We start from the raw sequence: 20,625 nt of genomic DNA, 5'->3' as shown, positions 1-20,625 counted from the left end.
CGGCGTCCCCCCCCCCCAGTGGGATTAATTGATTTTCAAAGGATGCTCTTTCACTCTCTTTTTATCTTGGAGGTCAACTTTTAAAATGACATTTTCAATGACAAAGATAAAACAATGCAGTAAAAAAAGATTCAATATATATTTTTTTTTTGCGGCGGGGGGGTAAAACTACTTTGCTTAAGTCTATCAACACATCACAAAAATTAATTTCAAAGACATAATTGAAATTGAAAACTTATTGCAAATGTATACAAATACAAAAAAAAGAACCATTACTCAGGCATATATTCTTTATCCTCTAAAAAAATGACTATGTATTTCAGATATATATTATTGCTGCATTTGAATGAGTCATTTACACAGTACAGTAGTTGTGAAAGTCTTTATCTTTCGTGTCATGACTGAATTATACTGCCATCCGGTGGCCGAGCCGCAAAACACACCTGATTGAATAATTCATAATCATGTTCAAACTGTTTAACTGTTGATGCCACATAATGTGGAGGAACGAAATGTCACACCGCCACAGCCCGGTGGGCGAAGGATAACTCCTTGTAGCCCACTGTGATGCTCACACTGTGCGTCCTCTGGACCCCGAACTCCATGGTTACGCAGATGCATGTTACCGTGGCAGCCGCATTATAACCTCAAAGGCGCCAGCATCGCTATTTGCTCCAAATGATGCTGCTGCAGGTGTTTTTTTTTTTTTTTTTTTTTGCAGCTTCTTGATCGAATATGATTATCACACCTCTCTCGCTCGCTCGCTCTTAGTTATGTTCGTTTTTTTTTTTTTTTTTTTTTTTTTTTGCAGCTTCTTGATCGAATATGATTATCACACCTCTCTCGCTCGCTCGCTCTTAGTTATGTTCGCTATATATGTTAGCATTAAGCTAATGGGGTTTATCATGCTGCCCTGTGACTGACTGGCGACCAGTTAAGGGTGTAGTCCGCCTTCCGCCCGAAGTCATCTGGGTCTATCCCTAATCCAGCAACCTCGCGCGACCCTGTTCAGGATAAACGGTGTAGAATATGGATGGATGTGTTTAACATGCCCTTCTTCAAAGGGCTGTTACACCGCGATTATCGAAGCTGCCGTTGGGATTTTGCTAATTGGGTGACTTTCGGGAAATTGATCAAATTTCATCGTGGGGAGAAAAATGACATTACGTGTAACTTTCGTGCTGTCAAAAGTCAAAACAGAACGGAATTGTTCCGGTCCATGTCCTAGTCTAGTCTGCCCACTTACTAGTGGGTTTGGCATACTAGTCGGGGAGCCACATGTTATGAGTTCGGCATAACTGTTTACTGGCTGAAAACTAAATTGTCATACTTGTGCATAAATCTCATACTACTATACAGTGTACAGTACATGTCTTACTAGTGAGGACAAAAAGGAGACACTCTTGTGTTTGGTTATCATCAAGTCTTTGCTGTCATCTACTGGTCATATAGTATAACATGGTAGTGTGTGTGCCATTGAGAATGAGGAAATTTTGTCCAAAAATATTGAATTGTGGGTTAACGGAATTTCTGCAATAATAATTTAAAAAATTGAATCATTTTGAAATTGCAGCGATGTGCTTCAGATAAATTGTTTGGAAGGAGATAATAATAACAAGTTTGTTCACACAATAATCGCAATCCACACGCTGCTGAAGTATTTGAGGAAAAAGGAGATGAGAGAACGGCTTCAATATCTCTCTCTTGAGATCCCTCCCGGGAATTTCCTCAGACTTCTTAGTCGTAATCCCATTTTGAATAATCCACCCCCCTCACTCCCTCTCTCTTTTTCTCTCTCTCTCTGATGCAGGCACAAATGACCACATATAGGTCGAAAGTGCTCTGTCGCGCTGTCTCCACGGCCATTCATGTTGTTGGACTACTGCTGTCGATGTTGTGGATTCACTCTCATCAAGCGCCATGGAGCCGTCTCGCTCAAGGCCACGCCCAGTGACACCTGGGTAAGAGAAAAGAAAAAAAAACTTGTTTCATTATGGATTATTGATCTTTATTGATAGCGCACAGTGACAAGTAGCTCTGGCAAAGACTTCCTGGCAGCGTTTGGTAAAAATGAAGTTATGCAAGGAGTTCATTTAAAATATATGTCCACTAATGGGAAGTGGAGTCCAGTCAGGAGATGGAAAACAAGCCGGCGGGGTTGTCTGATGTGTTTAGAAGCCGCTAAGTGAATTAGCGCTGGCTCAGCTGTGGAGCCACTTCCGGACCAACATGCACACGCACGCCGGTGGCCTGGTCTCCACTAAAATACCGTATTGGCCCGAATATAAGATGGTGTTTTTTGCATTGAAATAAGACTGAAAAAGTGGGGGTTGTCTTATATTCGGGGTCTAGACGTTATACCCATTCACGACGCTAGATGGCGCCAGATATCATTGAAGCGAATGCTGAACTTGATTCCCCAGGCCAAAGTGAACCCCTGTCACGAAGAATAAAAATAAAAATAGCGGTAGCACGAAGAAGAAAAATAAAAAATAGCGGTAAGAAAGAAAAGAGAAGAAAATACTAGAAGAGATAACAGAAAATGGAGAAACGTAGCGACAATCTGGAGAAAAGTGGGTCGAAGATCGGCCAGGTTCACCGGCAGCTGAGAAGAAGTTATGATGTAATTTACATTTCAAAAATCAGAAGCCATTCATTTACGAATGTGATTGCACTTTAGTTTACATATTTAAATGTTCAGATATTAAGATTTGAATGAGGAAAAATAACATGCTTTTTGTCTCAAATATATTGTTATAATCATTTGTTTCAGATGTACTGTAATTATTTTCTGCATGAAAATTAAGTTGGTGTTCAAAAAATCTTTTTTCAAACTTGAGTCTTGAAAAAGAGGGGGTCGTCTTATCATCAGGGCCGTCTTATATTCGGGCCAATACGGTACACCACCTGCAGGTTAGCTTGCCGACCATGGAAAATTTAGATGGAAGTTTCATCCCTCTATGCCAGCAACACATAGTTATCCATCATAGAATAGAGTAATAGCAGCTTAATTTTCGATGAAACCCCGTCCAGGACGCCCATTTTTGGGATGGAGGACGAGAAGTTGTTTTAAAAGGATGAACTAAGGACGGACGGACGTGGGTTTTCATCCGTCTCTTTAGTCATTCATAACCGGGTTAAGTATGTGGTGTCGGCAAAATAACAAGGCCGGAGTGTAGCCTAATACTGTATTTTCTTAACTATTTCATCTCAACAGGATTTTTTTAGCAACACTGCCACCTGGTGTACAATCAGAGAACATAACAAAGTGCACATTAGGCGACGTTTGGATTCCTACATTATGGGTTTTGACTGTCACGTTGCGTCACTGCACGGCAAGTGAGAAAGGACGCATTACGGAGAGACCATGTCTTGACAGCGGTGGCCAATATTTTGCCTTCACTTTTTTTTCCCTCAGGTGGTCCTGCAGAACCTGCTGATGTGCATGGTGTGCTTCTACTCACTCTACTACATGGTGGTCAGCCTCTGCATCGGCCTGCTCAGGTGCACAAACAAACGGGGACGGTTTAGGAGACTGCAAAGTTGCCAAATCAGAAGTTTTCTTTTTTTGTTTTTTTTTTTCCTGTAAAACTGACTTACTTGTCTGCAGGGTTCATGAAATCAACAGTCTGTTGGCACCCTTTGACTACACCACACAACCATCATGGCAGAACCCCAAATACCTGGGTGAGTAGTTTCTTTTGTTGGAGAACCCTCAAACCTCAACTTCTAATGGATTGATTGACTTATTTATTTTTTCTTTCTTTTATTTTATTTTTTTAACACCAATTTCAATTCCAATGTTTGCTAGAGTGAAATTTTGACAACCCATTTACCTGCCGATGAATAAAAAAAAATATATATAATGAATAAAATGACGTCTTTTTTTTTTGAAGGGTGGGGGGGGGTCCCTTAATGCTCACAACTCAGCTCGTGACATGGCGGCATTGCCTTGTGCGCACGAGTTGTTCCCACTGGAACATTGATTTTCCAGACTATGCCTTCAAGTCCGCCCGCCTTGTCTCTTGTTTGTCGACAGTCAGTGTCATCTCCACAGAAGTGACGTATGTTCTGGGGGGCCTGGTGTTCGCCTGGATCGTGGAGGAGTGGGTGTGGGACTACGCCATCACGGTCACGCTGCTGCATGTGGCCATGACTGTCGCGGGTGAACGCGCGCGCGCACACACACACACACACACACACACAAAGACACAAACACACACAGAGGGATTAGTCAGGTTATGTAATTGGATATAATGAGCCTTACATACCATTAATGAAATTGCATTTACAATTTGCAATTACAACCAAAAGCTCTGTAAACCGTGGCAACTCACAGAAATGAGTTCAAATCATCCCATGCGGATCATAAAACTATACGAAACATAATCCACATTTCTGAGATTATTTGAGAGTTATCGCACTCTTTAAAAGTCCCTTTTTTTCCCTCCTCCAGTGATGTCAGATTTCCCCTCAACCGAGCACTGGTGGATCGCATTGGGTGAGATGGCTATTTTCTTCCGCTATTTTGGCTGTACAAGTTTCTCTTTGTTTTTTTTAAGTACATTAACCACTCTGCAAGTTTTCAGTATTCACATTGGCTTCCTCGTTTAGGCTCAGGCCTGGTGATGATGATATTCGGAGGACAGATCCTGGCCTACAAACTCTTCAGGAGTAACTTCATCTCCCCAACCGAGCTTCAGAACTTCTGACAAGGGCTCAAGATGCTTTGCCAGTGTTTCTGCTTTTTATTTTATTTTTTTGTAAAGCATACACAACATTAGATGTCAAATAATATCCCCCTCTTGTACAAACGACCCAATACTTTTGTAAATGAAAAGAAAAATTTGTACAGCTATACTTATTTTTGTATTGTTTCTTAAACTGAATCATTTTAGGTGGTGGTATACACATATTATGACAGGAAATGTATGGATGGATACTATATTGTGATTCATTTGAACTATGTTCAGAGAAATGTGTATCTTGCAAACAGTGACAATCGTTCATATGTTGTATTTAATTTTAATTTGTTTTATCCCTCGAAGGGAAAATTCAACGTGAATTTTTCGTGTGTTGGTCCATGCGTTTTTAATGAGGAAACCCCATTTTACCCGTCTGAACACAATTACGTCATCACTGTAGATCAATTTATACTATACATTGAATAAAATTGCACAGTGTCACTCGTGTTCCGTTTTTATTCAAATCCTTATTACTTTTTGTTCTTTTACTTTTTGTGAAAGTTTTTAAAACACCTTTTTGTAGACACGTGTCTTCAGCGTTTCCTGGGTTGATCACGTGGCTCGCCGTCCAACGCGGGTATCGAAAGCATGTAAAAAGTCGCCAAAAGAAATACAACTTCATTTTGGGAAACGACTAAAACGACTTTTTCGTCGCAGTAAAGATGTCAACGAACAGAGAGCGAAAGCTTTTCCAGTGCCTTTTCGGAGTTGAGGAGCCAGATCTGGTGAGTTTTGTCTGTTAGCCCGCGATATGGTAACGAAGCTAACGTTTGAGTAGTCTAAATTTAACTACTAACAGTTTCTGTTACGCCATTTCTATCCTTGAAAAGTTATTTACGTGTATGCATGAATACCGCGAATACTATAAATTCTCCGTTTTTTACTTTAGAATTTTAACGGTTCTGCCATTGTGTGAAAAAATTACCATCACCCTGAACTGAATTGTAGACTACAACTTCTGCTCCATCGTGGGAAAACTAATTTCAAAGCTAGATAAAAAAATAGAGAAAACGAACATGACAATATTCTCACTTATTAAAGTAGAGTCAAATGTTTAAGAGAAAAAATCCTTCAAATTGGAGAAACAGGAAGTGTTAAAACAAATATGAGAAATAAATAGATTCATTGATTTTTGTGTGGTTTTTTTTTTTTTGTGTTACTAATTGCTTAACTGTCTCTGTGCCTTCTTAGAGTCCATTTGACCGCCTACAGCAGCAGATGGAGGATATCCTGGGTAATGGAGGAATCTTCAAAGAGGTGATCTCCCCTGGATATGGCCCCCCTGTGTCCCCAAGTGCTTCAGTCTTGAGTAATTATTACTGATCTTTCAGTGAGTCCAAATTGTAAACAGTAATTTATTTTTTTCTCAACTATTCTGTCCTGTGTTTCTCTACAGTACATTACTCCGGCTTCCTGGAATATTCTGACCAGCCGTTTGAGACCACTACTCGCCTCAAGCATCCCCGACTCATGAAGCTGGGTAGAGGTAGCTAACAAACATGATGAGTGAGAATGTTGTGGCTTGTCAACTCTAAACTGTGTGGCCTTCATTCGAACAGACATGACTCTGATGGGAATGGAGATGGGCCTGCTGACCATGCGCAAAGGCGAGTCCTCCCGCTTCCTCCTGCAGCCGCGTTACGCCTATGGAGACATGGGCTGCCCGCCGCTCATCCCCGCTGCTGCCCGCATTTTGTTCGAGATCCAAATCCACGATGTCTTCAACACAGGACAAGTGGACGGATTTGTCCAACTGACTGCGGTAGGGTGCAACAGCGTGTTTCCCGCCCGCTAAACGGCCGCGAGAATATTGTTAACTTTTAAGTGGGTTTGATGAAATAATTAACAGGATAGTCGATTCTAAAAGTATTCATGAGTGGGACACCTAGTCACAACTCCCCAGCAGTAATTTTTGTTCTTCACAGAGGACAAAGAATATGTGTCAAAGAGAATTGATATACTGTTTAAAATAAGAGAATATAAACAAAATGTCATTCTCACGATCTTTCAATAAGCTAATGCAAAGAAATTCAAATGAAATCAGAAGGGATTTTTCTAACTCAATAAATAATTGAAGATTTTATTTTTAAGCTTTTCCTGTTTACGTTTCTTATTACTGTGAATGCAGTTTACTTCACACAAAGATCTTTCGGTCTTCAGGAGGAGCAGAATGAGTGTCCATTTTCCAACCTGATTGAAGTGGTCAGCACGCTTCGTACTATAGGCAACAGATGCTTCAATCAGAGTCGCTACGAAAAAGCCAAAGAGCATTACAAGCAGGTGAAGGTGACATTTCAGTGTACTTTTTGATTTTTATTCATTTTTTTGCTAGTAAAGTACTATTCTATCAGATGGGGCTTTGACGCCACCTTGTGGCATCTCTGGTTGTTTAAAAAAAAAAAACAGGTGAGGGTAGTTGTATCCTACAGTGGTTAACTTGAATTTATACTTGAATGACAATAAACTAAAACATTACATCATCTTTTCGTGAGGTTAAAATTTGTTTCTGCACAGGCGTTGGCGTTGTTGACCAACAGGGAGATTTACAGCGATGCCGGACGGGCGGAGATCCATGCGGCGCTGCTGCCCCTTTATCTGAATTTGTCCTTCGTGGCAATTCGTCTGGAGAGACCGCGGAAAGCTCTCAAATACGCCAAGAAGGCTCTGGGGGTCGACTGCAGCAGTACCAAAGCACTTTACCGCTGTGCACAGGTGAGACTTTGTTTCCATGTTTTTAAATTGGTAAAAATTTTTGTTCAAATATGGAAAAAAATATGCCCTTAGTAAGCCATCGGTGGACGAAGCGAATTTTGTGTTTCTCAAATTTTTCTTGAAGGATAACAGAAAATGTAGGACCTGACCAAGACGGATAAATTGGCTGATTTAATTTAAAATATATATATATATATATACAATTAAAAAATAACTTCTTCATTGGTTCCTTGAAGTATGCAATAATAAAGAAGTGAGTTCCAGACAGAGCATTTTACTGCTTTGCAATATTTTCCCCGATAGTATTTTGTTTAAAATTCCAACAGAGAGCCTTTTAAAAGAGCAAATATCAGATTTTTCTCCATCTCTGGAGGAAACACTTGTTTTTATATGTTTTTTTGGGGTTCTCCAGCCTCCCACGTTCCAAAAACAAGCATGTTGGGTTGAATGAAGGACTCTTAAATTGTCCATAGGTGTGGATTGCGAGTGCCAATGCTTCTTTGTCGATGATGTAAACGTCGCTTAGCAAACGGCAGACAAAAGTCGATTCGTCTGTTTGAGCGCACTGTCGTCCACGTCAGGCGTACGTGGAGCTGCGGGACTACGAGAGCGCTTACAGTTGCCTCATCAGGGCTCGGGAGAGAAGCCCTTTTGACCGCGACATCAACAACCTCCTGATGACCGTGACAATGTAAGCAATTTTTGGGGAACTGAAGCTTTCAAAAAACAGAACAGATTTGGAAAACGGGTCGAAATGTTTCGATTCTAATCCTCTGTTGGCTGCTCTCGTGTCGCAGGTGCTACAAAGACAGCTCGGAGAAAGAGAAAGACGTGTACGGCAAGATGTTCCCAGGCTATTAAGAGGCCGCAGGAGATGGTAAGATACCCCCCTTTAATTTTTTTTTTTTTGAATAACATTCCAATTGTTGTCCATATTTCACATCATGCTGAGTGAAAATGTGCACATCCGTTGCAGATGTTACGAGCGAGTGAGGAGCCACCGCAGAACCAGAGTGAAATGTTGGTGTTATAAACTTTGTATTGCGCCCCTTTGAGATGTCTCGCAAATGTTCCCTTGCAGAAGTGCATTGTTTTTGTTATGTTTTATTTCCCCCCCTCTAAGTTAATCATACAGAAAACATTGATTTTGTCATGGGTTGAATATACTGTGTGAATTGTTTCATGGGTTTGGGGGGGGGGGGGGCTGTTGGTGCCAAAACACAAATAAATCATTGTTATGAAACCATAACCGCTGTGGTGACGAGTTCTAACCACCAAACTCCTGTGAAACCAAAATTGCAACGCAAAGGTGGGACCACGGGCGTCACAAGTAGGTGCACAATGTTCATTTTTGGAATGCAAATCAGTGGCCTATTAAATTTGAGATTCCTCCGCATTAGATCATCCGTCATCATCCAAGTTGTGCAATATTTAATACATTTCATCCATCCTGATAGTCGAACTGCAGAACCGCTTGTTGTTATGCAGCTCTCAGTATGATTCAGTCGTCTTCCACACCACTTAGTGGGCTCTTAATGGTTGCGTAAAGATGGAAGAGAGCGTAGAGTGGAAAATTGAAAGGGAAAGAAAGGAGACGGGCAGAGCGAGAGAAGGGATGACATCGGATCAGAAAAGGGGGGAGGGGCAAGAAGCAGGACAATCTGATTGACCTCTCTGGCTAATCGACTTGCGTGTGTGCGTGTGTCTGTGTGTGTTGACATCATCCCGAGAAGTTCGTCTTCGGTGAGAGAGCCAGCACAGTTGGACGCAGGCTGACAACATGGTCCCCAGACTGGCTTTGTACCTTCACCTCAGGTAAGATGCACTTATTCTCTATATGCGAATGCACTTGTGTTCAACCATTTTGGATACTCGTGATTTGCAATTGTTCTGTTCATTTTTTCTTTGCTATGGCTGATGTATCCTCATTTTGGCACCGTTTTGGAGGATTGCATGTCCAAATTGTGCAGGAGTGTCCTTTAAAAGTGGGGCGATTGCTTCACTCCTTACCTAATATGGATGTGAACGTCAACAGGCATCCTTCGTGTAAACACTTTGTAACCTCATAAACCTTTTTTTTCCGAGTAAAATATGTCAGTTGTTTTTAAGTTGTATCAGTGAGGTTTAGAAATACATTTTCTGTAAATTCCGAACGTTTTTTTAATTATATTGATCAAAATGTGTTTATTGGAGACATAAGTCACAAATGAAATCGACTGCCTGCCAGGTAATTATAAATTAATATTTCATCCTATTCAGTTGTTTGTATGTGTCTTGCCAAGAAGTAAACAATAAGCACACAAATAAAAATGAAGAAAATAATGGGAAGCGAATCGACAAAATAGGAGAAAAATTAGCGAATCAAATATTTTACATTGACAAGTAGTTATAATTTTTCCTACTTTTGTCGTCAAATCTTCCGAAATCCCACTTGACCGAAACGCGTCATTTCAAACCACGTGATCCATTACAGCCCGTTCATTGGACAAGATGCGTTTGGTGCCGATGTAAGTGCCGGACAAACAGTGCGAGGAGAACATTAACTGCCAGGCAGTGGAAATAGAAAAATTCGAACTCTCTCCTTATCTCTGAATTGTATCATAACATGACATCATGTATTATTTCAAGACTCGGAATGTCGAGAACTGTAGCGCTGTGTCTTTCGGTTTGTTTCCCCCCGCGGCCGGCAGGGGTCACCCTGACTTAAATTTGTATTTTGAGCTTCCAGCCAATCGCGCTGGCGATCCAGCCCCCTTTTCACTCAACAACGTCCAGCCCTCGTCTCGATGACACACTTCTATTCGAGTGGAAGACCAGGACGCGAAAGGGAAAAAGTTTGAGCACACGATGCGTCGGTAACGTTTAGCGCGGCTGGACTGCGTACACTCGCGATGGAGGGTCGCGTGGACGTCATATCGTTGGTAAAGTAGATCCGAGCAGCAGCAGCGGGGGAGAACATGAGTCGGCAGCAAGAGACCCAGGGAGTGGTCTTGACGGGTTACCACAGCAACGCGGAACTCTTGGCCCAGCCTGGACTGTCTATCGCGTGTCCTCCGAGTCGAGAGAACGACCCTCAGGCCACCAGGTGGGATTCGTGCTTACTTTCTTCTCCTTTAGCTGTAGCACCGTGTTACTGCTTGCTTATGGAACGTCAGCAACAAGCATCATTAGTGAGTCATTCGACTTAACAGTTGACCGCAGCAACTTGTTAAAAGTTGCAAGACAGCAAGTCCCCCCCCCCCCTCCTGCCTCGGGCAATGCATTTCCTTTGAAACTTCCCTATCAGCAACTTTTGTAATACACACTTGCATCTTAAAGTTAGTTGCAAGGACAAAGATTGTCGAGCCACGATATCATAGAAAAACCAAAAGTTTTGAGTAATGCGAATGGAATGTTCTTCGGGGTCAGGAAGGCTGTGTGGAATGCACATATTCACCCCCTGGAGTGTTGAGTGCAGAACATCCATCCATCCTTTATCCAAGCCGCTTATCCTCACGAGGGGCTCGTAAAAGCACTTGATCCCTAAACATGGACCACATCACAGTCAGTTCTGTGTTCGAATCCCGGCTCAGGTTCTTCTGTGAAGTTTGCGTGTTCTCTCTTGCAGATTCCTCCCACATTCCGAAACACTCATGTTAAGACTCATAGAAACCTCCAAACTGTTCACACGTGTGAATGTGATTGGTTGATTGATCATTTTCGCATTAGTTTGTGCAGATCTACCTAATAAAGTGGGCGGGGCGCATTACGAGCATGTCCCAATTATCTCAAGCAGGCCGGTTCCAAGGTCATCTGTAAAGCTGTTAAATGAGTAACAACCAGTCCGCAGATACATGACGTATCGTCATTGAGAAAACAGTTTGGAGGTAAAATAGGCCCCGTCAATCACATGAGACCTCAGTTCAGTGAGCAGCAGTTAAGGTAGACCTCTTCAAAGACACCAAAACATACTTTTAAAAAGATTCCATAATGCTTGTTCTCACTTTCCACTTTCCAGAAGAGGCTAACTAAGCATGTGTGCTTCAATTTTATTTATTTTTTGTAGCTCCCAGTTGAAAGTTTTCAGTAAAGCAGACACACAAAACAAAAAGAATGAAACATTGCACGTTTAAACACCAGAATGTTTAACCACACCACATAATTTGGCCGGATCAAAGTCGGCCATCTTAAAACCTAAAATGCTATCGATTTTTCAGTAATTATTAATCTGCAAACAGCCGCTACTTAAACGCATGGAGCAGCAAAACAAACAATGACTTAAAAAACAACAAAAAACATAGGCACCCATAAACTGGTCGGGTCTTGTGACCTCCGCGCATGCATTCATTCATGAATGCACCCATGTGTTCTGCTTCTTTCTTTGTTGTTGTCACTTGCTCATTGTTTGTGTCACATGATGATGCGCGCAATAAAGGGGAACACACAGTAAAGTCTTTCAGCCGTTAGCCTAAATTTGCCAATTTGTCACACAGGAACTAAGTTTGGAAACTGCTCAAAAAAGTAAAGGGAACACTTCAACGCCGCAATGTAACTCCAAGTATTTTTTATTTTTATTTTTTTGAGCAATATTCATAACGACCATTCAGAGACTCTTATTTATAAATGACTTGTTTACGTGTAGCGGGCATGGAGCTGACTTTGTGTGTGTGTGTATGTGCATGTGTGCGCACGAGCAGGCATATGTACACTTGTGTGTGTGTGTGTGTGTGTGTGTGTGTGTGTGTGTGTGTGTGTGTGTGTAACCGTACTGTAAACTCTTGAGCGAAAGTCCAAATGGCCACACCTGCTTTTTAGAGTGTGTTAACACTATGTGGAAGTTTTCGATCGCCATTCCTTTCATTGTTTTAGTCGCGCCACAATGACGATTTTTACGACATTAGAATCCAAGTTGACCTCTCTTCATCCGAAATGGAATGGAATCCTAATTCATGTCATTGCTAACCACGTGTATACGTGCCATGTTGTTATCTATGATGTCAAAATGACTGCCGTGGAAAATGAAAGAAATTAACAAAGCTAGCTCCAGTTGTGCATGTGGGGGCATGTGTTCCAGATGGCTTGTCCCTCTAACCAGCAAAAAAAAAAAAAAAACAGCATCACATTACAGCCTGCCTTTGTCTTGCCTCCCGCAGTACGTGCGTGCGGTGCGCTCGTGTGTGTGTGTGTGTGTGTGTGTGTGTCCTATTTTTGTGGTCATTGTTTCCTCTGGAAATGGCGAGATTGGCAGAACATTTTTGCAGATGTCCAAGAACATGCCAGGAAGTTGAAGTTCAACTTTTAAACACTTAAATTTTTTACATTATCCTTGAAAATAAATGGCCGACAGATGATTTGATCCTAGAAAAAAAAAAAAAATCTGTCTGTACTGTACATGCACATGTACTCTCCATAACAACCCAGGCTAAAACTTCCGCTCCTTTGCTGTTTAGACATAACTTTGTCGCCATCTTGTAACTTCTCTGGGAGGTTTACAAGCACAAAATATGTGAAAAGGTGAGTTTTTCAGTGAATAGCTAGTTATAGGTTCAACAGGAAAAAAATTGATACCGTAGCGTTAGCTTGAATATAGTGTAATGACGTCATAATGAGCAGACGTGCCTTTCTGTGTGTGTGTGTGTGTGTGTGTGTGTGTGTGTGTGTGTGTGTGTGTGTGTGTGTGTGTGTGTGTGTGTTACGGAAAGAAAGACAGGCGGTCTGTCTTCCAAGAGAGGACAGCTGGCACCTGTTCATATGAACGGGAACAACAACACACACACACACACACACACACACACACACACACACACACACACACATAATTCGTTCAGATTTTTTTTTGTATTGGATCACATTAGCCGGTGCTAGTGTCCCTAATATTCTGACCCATCGGTTTGCGAATGCCCCTCCTCGTCGTTTCCAAACGCCGTCACCTCAGCGGAAGTCTACAAACACACGCTCGGGTCTTTGACGTGCACTCAAGTAACCCTTCGGGCACCTGTTTTTTTTTTTTTTTTTGGAGCGCTCGGGTAATGAAAGGAGGGCAAATGAGTGCATTTCCACATTTCAAAATAGCGCATTGCGTCACGTAAAGAACAAGGGTGCAAATGTTCCCTTTGTGAGAAGAGGCCCTATTGTCTTTAACATCACGTCATTGACCACAAGTGTGTCGCGTTGCTTCAATGGACCATAAAACAATTGTTTTCTGTTTAATGGACAACAAAAAAAAAAAAAAAACATGAAGGAGAGAAATACAAAATAAAGAGGACGGAAAACGGTGTCCTAAGTTTTATGATGGTCCCGATGTCCGCGGTTTCGATGCATACATGATCACGTGGTACATGAAGGCGGTTTCATTCACCAATTTATTTCGGAAAAAAAAAAATCAAAATGTATTCGGCCGTCATTGATTCAAATGGTAGGACTCGTTGGTTGTTCCATTTCATAATAAGTTCTTTTTTGTCGTTCAATGACGACACGCTGTGTGGCCTGGTGGTGCCGTGAATCAGTAACGAGTGTCCGCTCTCGTCAATTTATTGTTTGGGTGGAGGATCTGAATCACTTCCCTGTGGACAAACTCGCACGTGTGTTTACGTGCCTTTTTTTTTTTTTTTTTAACGTGTGCTTATGTACGATTTATGGCCATGTCAAACATTTATTTGTGTATTTTTTTGTGGGGGCTTTTGATGAAGTTCAATGATTAACTCCCACTGTTTGCTCATGTGCTGATCGTCAGGTGGAACCGCCACCCTGGTCCACAAATCTCAACACGAAGACATTTTTGTCATTCCTGGCTAGGCCTGCGTTACATGAAACGGTCAAAAAGGGGGTCGGAATGCGTGTTGTCATGTAAGGTAGGAAGTCAGTCGGCAATGGGGGGAGAAGCTGATAGGAGATCAGTAGAAGTAGAACAGCGCCTTGAGGACAAATCCAGTGGAAGGCCGAAGAAGCGTCGAGTTCCAAGGTGAAGACGTACATGATGACAGGAGGGGCCAGACCGTTGCTTTGGGTTCAACTGTAGGTACACATCGCTTCATTTTTAACTGTCACAAATTCTACAAAAAACGTTTTAACTTTTTTTTGGTTGTATTTTACTTATATTGAGGTTATCTCTCTTTCTGTTGTGACCATGAAAGGCTACAATCTTTTATGAGGCGTGAGGTCTATCTATGTCATCACTGTGCTGCTAAACCAGGGCGCAAAGTTTAAGTCAATTCTTCAAAAGTGACTTTTCGGTCCAGAGATCACAAGTGACAGTTTGACCTCCTTAATCGGGATGAATGGTGTAGCTATGCTCAAGTACGGCCCCCCGCAACTTGGTGTGTTTGTGTCTCGCAGCCGAAGGACAGGCCACTACAGCGTCCAGCAGAATCACAGCGCTCTTCCCGAGGACAACCCAAGTGCGGAGAGCCAGCGGCCCAGGCCTTCCGTGTGCTCCAACCCTGGCTCCAGCCCCAGACGCAGTCCTCATACCAGGTTGCGACCGCGGCCGCCATGTCAACGCTGCAACTCCCAGGTATACGCTCTTGTACCGAACCGCAATCTGTTTCTCTTTTAGCAGCACTGATCTAGCCCAGTGATGTGAGAAATCAGCAGTGTGATCCAATTTTCGTTAAATTATTTATTGACCACAACGTACTGGTTAGTTATTACTATTCCATCGATGTGTAGTGACAGAACAATACTGTCTATGTTTTTGTGGAGTGAAAATAATAGGTTGAAATTGATGCGACATAATTATTTTAAAACGCATACAGAAAAAAAAATTTTAAAGCCGTTTTACCGTATTTTCCGCACTATAAGGCACTCCGGAATATAAGGCGCACCTTCAATGAATGGCCTATTTTAAAACTTTTTTCATATATAGGGCGCACCACTTTATAAGGCACATAGAATAGAAGATACAATCGAAGCTGCGGTTGCATTATGCATCCACTAGATGGAGCTACGCTAAAGGAAATACACTACAATACAATACAGCTTTATTTATATCGAGCTTTCACAACCGCTGCAGCTGAACAAAGCGCTTTACAGAACAGTTAAAACACTACGTCCAAGAAATCAGAATATTGATCCATTTATAAGGCGCAACGGATTATAAGGCGCATTGTCGGCTTTTGAGAAAATTGGTTTTTGGTGCGCTTCAGGTTTTTGATATATTTTCATTTTAGATTTTTAAGTTTGATCGATAAAAGCTTGCGCAGGACATATTTTACCATGCGTTGAAATGTATAAATGTTTTTAAATAATTAAAAAAAAATCATATATATATATATATATATATGACTTTTTTTTTTTAAATAAAATTTTATAATTTATAGCATGGATGGATTTTCTTCTTGGAACCCTTTGTGGAACCTTTTCGCAGGACTCCTTGGACGAGCTGGAGATGGATGACTACTGGAAAGAGGTTGAGAACATCAGTCGCTCTGCGGAGAAGAGGGGAGGCGAGGGTGGAAATGAGGAAGAGGAGCAGCAAAAACACCCCGACGGTGGGACGCGTGCTCAGCTACTGCTTTTGTTTGTGGACATCCGTGTTTTATTTTGGCACTTTTATGAGGGTTATTACTCCCAGGAGCAAACACATTCTTACAGATTAGTCCCAACTTCCTCTTACTGCATCTGTATGTTGTTCCTCTGGTCGTTTGTCAGAGCTGGCCCATTTGAAATTTCAGAAAATTAGCACAGAGATCTTAGCAATGGAATTCCCAACTATTGAAAGTGGGGTCATTTTAATACGTACCTTGGTTGGTTCAATCACTAAATTAAAAAAAAAAAATTTTTTTTTTTTACATTCAGACATTCATAACCCCGAAATGTCATATGTCAAATACTTACGTGTGACTAAGCTGCTGTCATGGAAAGATGTCTAAAAAAGTTCAGTTTGTCATATTTTTATTGGCCTGTCTTTTCCAGAAGGCGAGCAGGAGGAAGCGTGGCTCATGGAGGCGGGCCTAGCGCGATTGTTTGATGGTTCACTGCCAGCCGACCAGGAACAGGTGTCAATCAAATCATCTCGCCCTCATTCGACCAGTTTATTTTTCTCTTTCTGCTTCAACATGCACTATATGCACATCTACACACACACACACACACACACACACACACACACACACACACACACACACACACACACACACACAAAATAGCTGCTCAATTTCAAAATGTGAAACTCATATCATACCAATTCATTAAATGATGTTTTAAACCTAATTTCTACAGTCAAATAATTTTGTTTGTAATTTCTGTACAATTCACCTGTACATCACATATATCACGGAACAATAATTTACTGAGCTCTTAATTTGTCGCGCTTGACAGGAAGAGGACAGTGCCGCGTTTCTTTCCACACTGACCCGAGCACAAGCGGCAGCGGTGGAGCGGCGGTTGACCTTGCTACACCAGACACAACGACGGTGCAACCGGCAACACCTGCCCGACGTCCGGGATATATTCCGACTGCCTGAAAAGGTCGGGACACACTCGCAAACACACTCAGTTAATATCCATGTAAAGAACAAAATGGGGAGGGGGGCTGGAAATGATCCTTGTGGCACACCCATGTTAAGATGTGTTCAGTAAGTAGATAGATGTTCATGAGCCAAAGTGTACCCTGCCTCTCAGCATCTCGGATAGGCTCCAGCTAACCCGTGACATGATGACAAAGTTTACCATTTGTGATTTACTCTAAAGCGCTTCCAGTCAAATATTTACAATAGACTGTTTTTAACAGAGAGGTTAATATATAAGCATATACAAGTGGGCACCGGTGAACATCTTGAGCAGGATTCCGCATTTTGTCCCGCCGCAGGACAAAGAGCCACGTGAGGTCCAAAAGGGAAGTGAGAGCCCGCCAAGTGACGCCAGCTCAACCGGTAACACACACACTAATGCATTACGGTCATTACTCAGCTCCACAACAAAAGTGTTCCACACATACATAAACAGCAGCCTTAATGCGATTGCTTTTAACCGAGGGGAAAATTCTGAACTGTTCCCAAGCAAATCAAAAGTTGTTAGTAAAACATTTCAGATGGAATTGCGCCTCTTGACATACTCAGACACTTCTATTTACCGCACGACTTGTGTGGTAATGTTCCCGAAAATGTCCTCCTTCCGCCTGACAGAACCGGAGACGGTCATGAACGTGGACGTGGCGTTCTCAGAGCAGGCGCTCTCTTACAGGGACAACCAACCTCACCGCGTGGCGAAAATGAGCCCCAACTCGCCGGATGATAAATTACCGGTGAGACAAGTGCTCTTTTCGTTGCCGCTTTATACTTCGGCTGCCACCGATAATACACGGGCTCAACCTGAAACACTGCGTTTACGAAACATACTACAACTCCTCTGGCCCATTACTACAACTCCGCCGATAATACACGGGCTCAACCTGAAACACTGCGCTTACTTCTCTGGCCTTTTAATGGAGATTTACCGCGATAAGTGAGGGAACCCTGTATTTTAAAACAATATTCACTTTCGATGAAATTATTTTTCGATCCTCAATAAAAATATATTGTCCTCTCTAGAACTTCAGGCTACTCAAAGATAAAACCGGTCAGACCAGAGTTGGGCACCTGTCTCCGCCGGATATGAAAAAGGTAGGTACCCCCCACGCCCCGTTATTGAAACCATGCGAATATCATCATGTCGTCTTATTGCGTCCTACCAGGTACGAAGGTTTGCACTGGTGGAGATAACGGCTCTTTTCGACACGGGTGGCATCGATCTGAAAGCGCACAAGGCTGTCAAAGTGAAGACGAAAGGTACACCCGCACAAAATTAGATTTTACGCCGAGTCCACCGAAGTTTTACAATTGTAGTTACCTTTGATGTTTTAATGGCCATGGATGGATAGCTGCCATCTTGGCAAATGATAGGACACATCCAGCTAACTGGATTATTATGCAATCCAAAATTCAACTGACGTGACTGAAATTCTCACCACCCTGCTCATTAAAAAACAAACTTTCGTTTTTTTTTCCACTAACAGAAGAAAGTTAAAAAAAGAAAGAAAAAAAAAACATTGTCGCGCCTATGTTACAAGACGAAGAAATCATGTCCGGTTTTTGGGACCACCTTGCACAACGGTGGATTGTTTTTTTTAAAAAAAAAACTGTTACAAGACGAAGAAATCATGTCCGGTTTTTGGGGCCACCTTGCACAATGGTGGATTGTTTTTATAAAAAAAAAAAAAAGTAGAATCTGCTCAAAAATTGCACAAATACTGTACGGTATATCCACAAAAACAGTCGTGTCGAGCTGAATAGTATGTGGCTTTATTTTTTTGGTCACTGTTTGGTTTTTAATGTAGAAAGCGGTTTGTTTGGGGTTCCTCTCGTCACTTTACTGGATCAGGACCAGCGCAGGGTAGCCAGTACCAAAGTGCCTTTCATCCTTCAGAGGGTGAGCACGCCCGCCTCCTTAATTCACTCTTCATGTGGATGGCCTCTATCTGATGCGCACATGTTAGAACGTGTTCTGTCCTCTGTAGCTTATCAGTCATATCGAAGAGGACGACGGATTAGACACAGAGGGCCTGCTTCGAATCTCCGGCGCCGCCACAAGAGTCAAGGTAGACAATTGTAGTTGGCATTTTTTACAAGCGACCATCAACACGCCGGTTTGGCCAAGCGTAACTCACCCGCCGGTTGTCCTGCGACTCAGTCTCTGTACCAGGAGCTGGAGTCTTGCTTCTACGACGGCACGTTCCCGTGGGACCAGCTGAAGCAGCACGACGCCGCCAGCCTCCTCAAGTTGTTCATCAGGGAGCTGCCGCACCCTCTGCTGACCGTCGAGTACCTCAACGCCTTCATCGCCGTCAACAGTACGCGCATACCAAACTACCGTATTGGCCCGAATATAAGACAATGTTTTTTGCATTGAAATAAGACTGAAAAAGTGGGGGTCGTCTTATTTTCAAGGTCTACACGTTATACCCATTCACGACGCTAGATGGCGCCAGATATCATTGAAGCGAATACTGAACTTGACCCCCCAGGCCAAAGTGAACCCCTGTCACGAAGAATAAAAATAAAAATAGCGATAGCACGAAGAAGAAAAATAAAAAATAGCGGTAAGAAAGAAAAGAGAAGAAAATACTAGAAGAGATAACAGAAAATGGAGAAACGTAGCGACAATCTGGAGAAAAGTGGGTCGAAGATCGGCCAGGTTAACCGGCAGCTGAGGAGAAGTTATGATGTAATTTACATTTCAAAAACCAGAAGCCATTCATTTACGAATGGGATTGCATTTTAGTTTACGTATTTAAATGTTCAGATATTAAGATTTGAATGAGGCAAAATAACATGCGTTTTCTCTCAAAGATATTGTTATAATCATTTGTTTCACATGTACTGTAATTATTTTCTGTATAAAAAATAATTTGGTGTTCAAAAAGTCTTTTTTCAGATTTGAGTCTTGAAAAAGAGGGGGTCGTCTTATAATCAGGGCCGTCTTATATCCGGGCCAATACGGTATTCAGGAACTTGAGGTGGACGGAGTATTGAAGTATTGGGACATGGACGTATTTGTTCCTTTTCATGAGCTGCCTCCAAGGGGGGGGGGGCTGGGACATAAAAATGATCAAGGCGGACCTTCTTGAATCGCTCGATTAAGTCGTACACCGGCACTCTTGTCCATATCTCGTACTGTATGGTTTCCCTCTATGAGCTTTACACAGTGCACTAACCTCCCTAACGTGTGGTGTTGTGTATTTCAGAGCTGCCCACCAAGAAGCAGCAGCTGCAAGCGTTGAACCTGCTGGTCCTCCTGCTCCCTGAAGCCAATCGGGATAGTTTGAAGGTAAAAACCATTGAAGGAGACGAGCTTTTCACAATGGAAAAAGGGAGCACAAACACACTGGTGGTGATTCAAATCACACCGTTTTTGTTTTTTTGTTTTTTTTTGGGGGGGGTGGGGTTTGTGGCTGTTTCCATACCGACCGCAGCAGAACTATGTCATGAAACGAAGCGAGTGTTTCATGACACACGTTGCCCATCTTGTGGCTTTAGTTACAGTTTTTCCCCAAAACAGCGATAAGCAACAAATTCGTTTTTTTTTTGTTTTGTTTTTTTTGAAATGATGATTTCTTTCTTTTTTTTTTTTTTGCATGATTGGAGACTTTTTGAGACTTTCTCTGTATCTAAGTTCCACAAATACCATATCGGGTTGTCTTTTTTTTTTTTTT

The 20,625-nt window shown here is 42.1% G+C and overlaps 3 protein-coding genes across 6 annotated transcripts in view; all 3 read left to right on the top strand.

Annotated features, from left to right (window-relative positions):
• The window catches only part of tmem244 (transmembrane protein 244), a 16,249-nt gene extending 11,454 nt beyond the window's left edge, over nt 1-4,795 (top strand). For both annotated transcript variants that reach the window (XM_019859495.1, XM_019859503.1), the window contains exons 3-8: nt 1,811-1,961; nt 3,419-3,504; nt 3,611-3,687; nt 4,040-4,165; nt 4,457-4,501; nt 4,615-4,795. In XM_019859495.1, the coding sequence (XP_019715054.1) occupies nt 1,869-1,961; nt 3,419-3,504; nt 3,611-3,687; nt 4,040-4,165; nt 4,457-4,501; nt 4,615-4,712 (525 nt within the window). In that variant the 5' untranslated portion in view covers nt 1,811-1,868 and the 3' untranslated portion in view covers nt 4,713-4,795. The remainder of the gene's footprint in view (nt 1-1,810; nt 1,962-3,418; nt 3,505-3,610; nt 3,688-4,039; nt 4,166-4,456; nt 4,502-4,614) is intronic.
• Nucleotides 4,796-5,266: 471 nt separating this feature from the next.
• fkbp6 (FKBP prolyl isomerase 6) lies at nt 5,267-8,600 on the top strand. The gene is made up of 9 exons (XM_019859485.1): nt 5,267-5,470; nt 5,937-6,054; nt 6,142-6,231; nt 6,305-6,507; nt 6,906-7,025; nt 7,260-7,457; nt 8,039-8,148; nt 8,255-8,334; nt 8,434-8,600. The coding sequence occupies exons 1-8, from the start codon at nt 5,408-5,410 to the stop codon at nt 8,316-8,318; spliced, it is 966 nt and encodes a 321-aa protein (XP_019715044.1). The 5' UTR covers nt 5,267-5,407; the 3' UTR covers nt 8,319-8,334; nt 8,434-8,600.
• Nucleotides 8,601-9,163: 563 nt separating this feature from the next.
• arhgap18 (Rho GTPase activating protein 18) overlaps nt 9,164-20,625 on the top strand; it is a 13,863-nt gene continuing 2,401 nt past the window's right edge. Inside the window, exons 1-13 of one of the 3 annotated variants that reach the window (XM_019859583.1) lie at nt 9,164-9,272; nt 14,772-14,949; nt 15,802-15,925; nt 16,350-16,432; nt 16,755-16,904; nt 17,245-17,308; nt 17,561-17,679; nt 17,966-18,037; nt 18,109-18,202; nt 18,751-18,842; nt 18,931-19,011; nt 19,104-19,263; nt 20,158-20,240. In XM_019859583.1, coding sequence (XP_019715142.1) covers nt 9,238-9,272; nt 14,772-14,949; nt 15,802-15,925; nt 16,350-16,432; nt 16,755-16,904; nt 17,245-17,308; nt 17,561-17,679; nt 17,966-18,037; nt 18,109-18,202; nt 18,751-18,842; nt 18,931-19,011; nt 19,104-19,263; nt 20,158-20,240 — 1,335 coding nt within the window. In that variant the 5' untranslated portion in view covers nt 9,164-9,237. Of the gene's footprint in view, nt 9,273-9,999; nt 10,543-13,265; nt 14,451-14,771; nt 14,950-15,801; nt 15,926-16,349; nt 16,433-16,754; nt 16,905-17,244; nt 17,309-17,560; nt 17,680-17,965; nt 18,038-18,108; nt 18,203-18,750; nt 18,843-18,930; nt 19,012-19,103; nt 19,264-20,157; nt 20,241-20,625 lie in introns of those variants that run through there. The other 2 variants (XM_019859566.1, XM_019859575.1) reach the window with 2 other exon arrangements.

Source organism: Hippocampus comes, unplaced genomic scaffold, assembly GCF_001891065.2.
Source record: "Hippocampus comes isolate QL1 unplaced genomic scaffold, H_comes_QL1_v1.1 scaffold164, whole genome shotgun sequence".
NCBI classification, from domain to species: Eukaryota; Metazoa; Chordata; class Actinopteri; order Syngnathiformes; family Syngnathidae; genus Hippocampus; species Hippocampus comes.
This window is presented reverse-complemented; position numbering and strand designations above follow the sequence as displayed.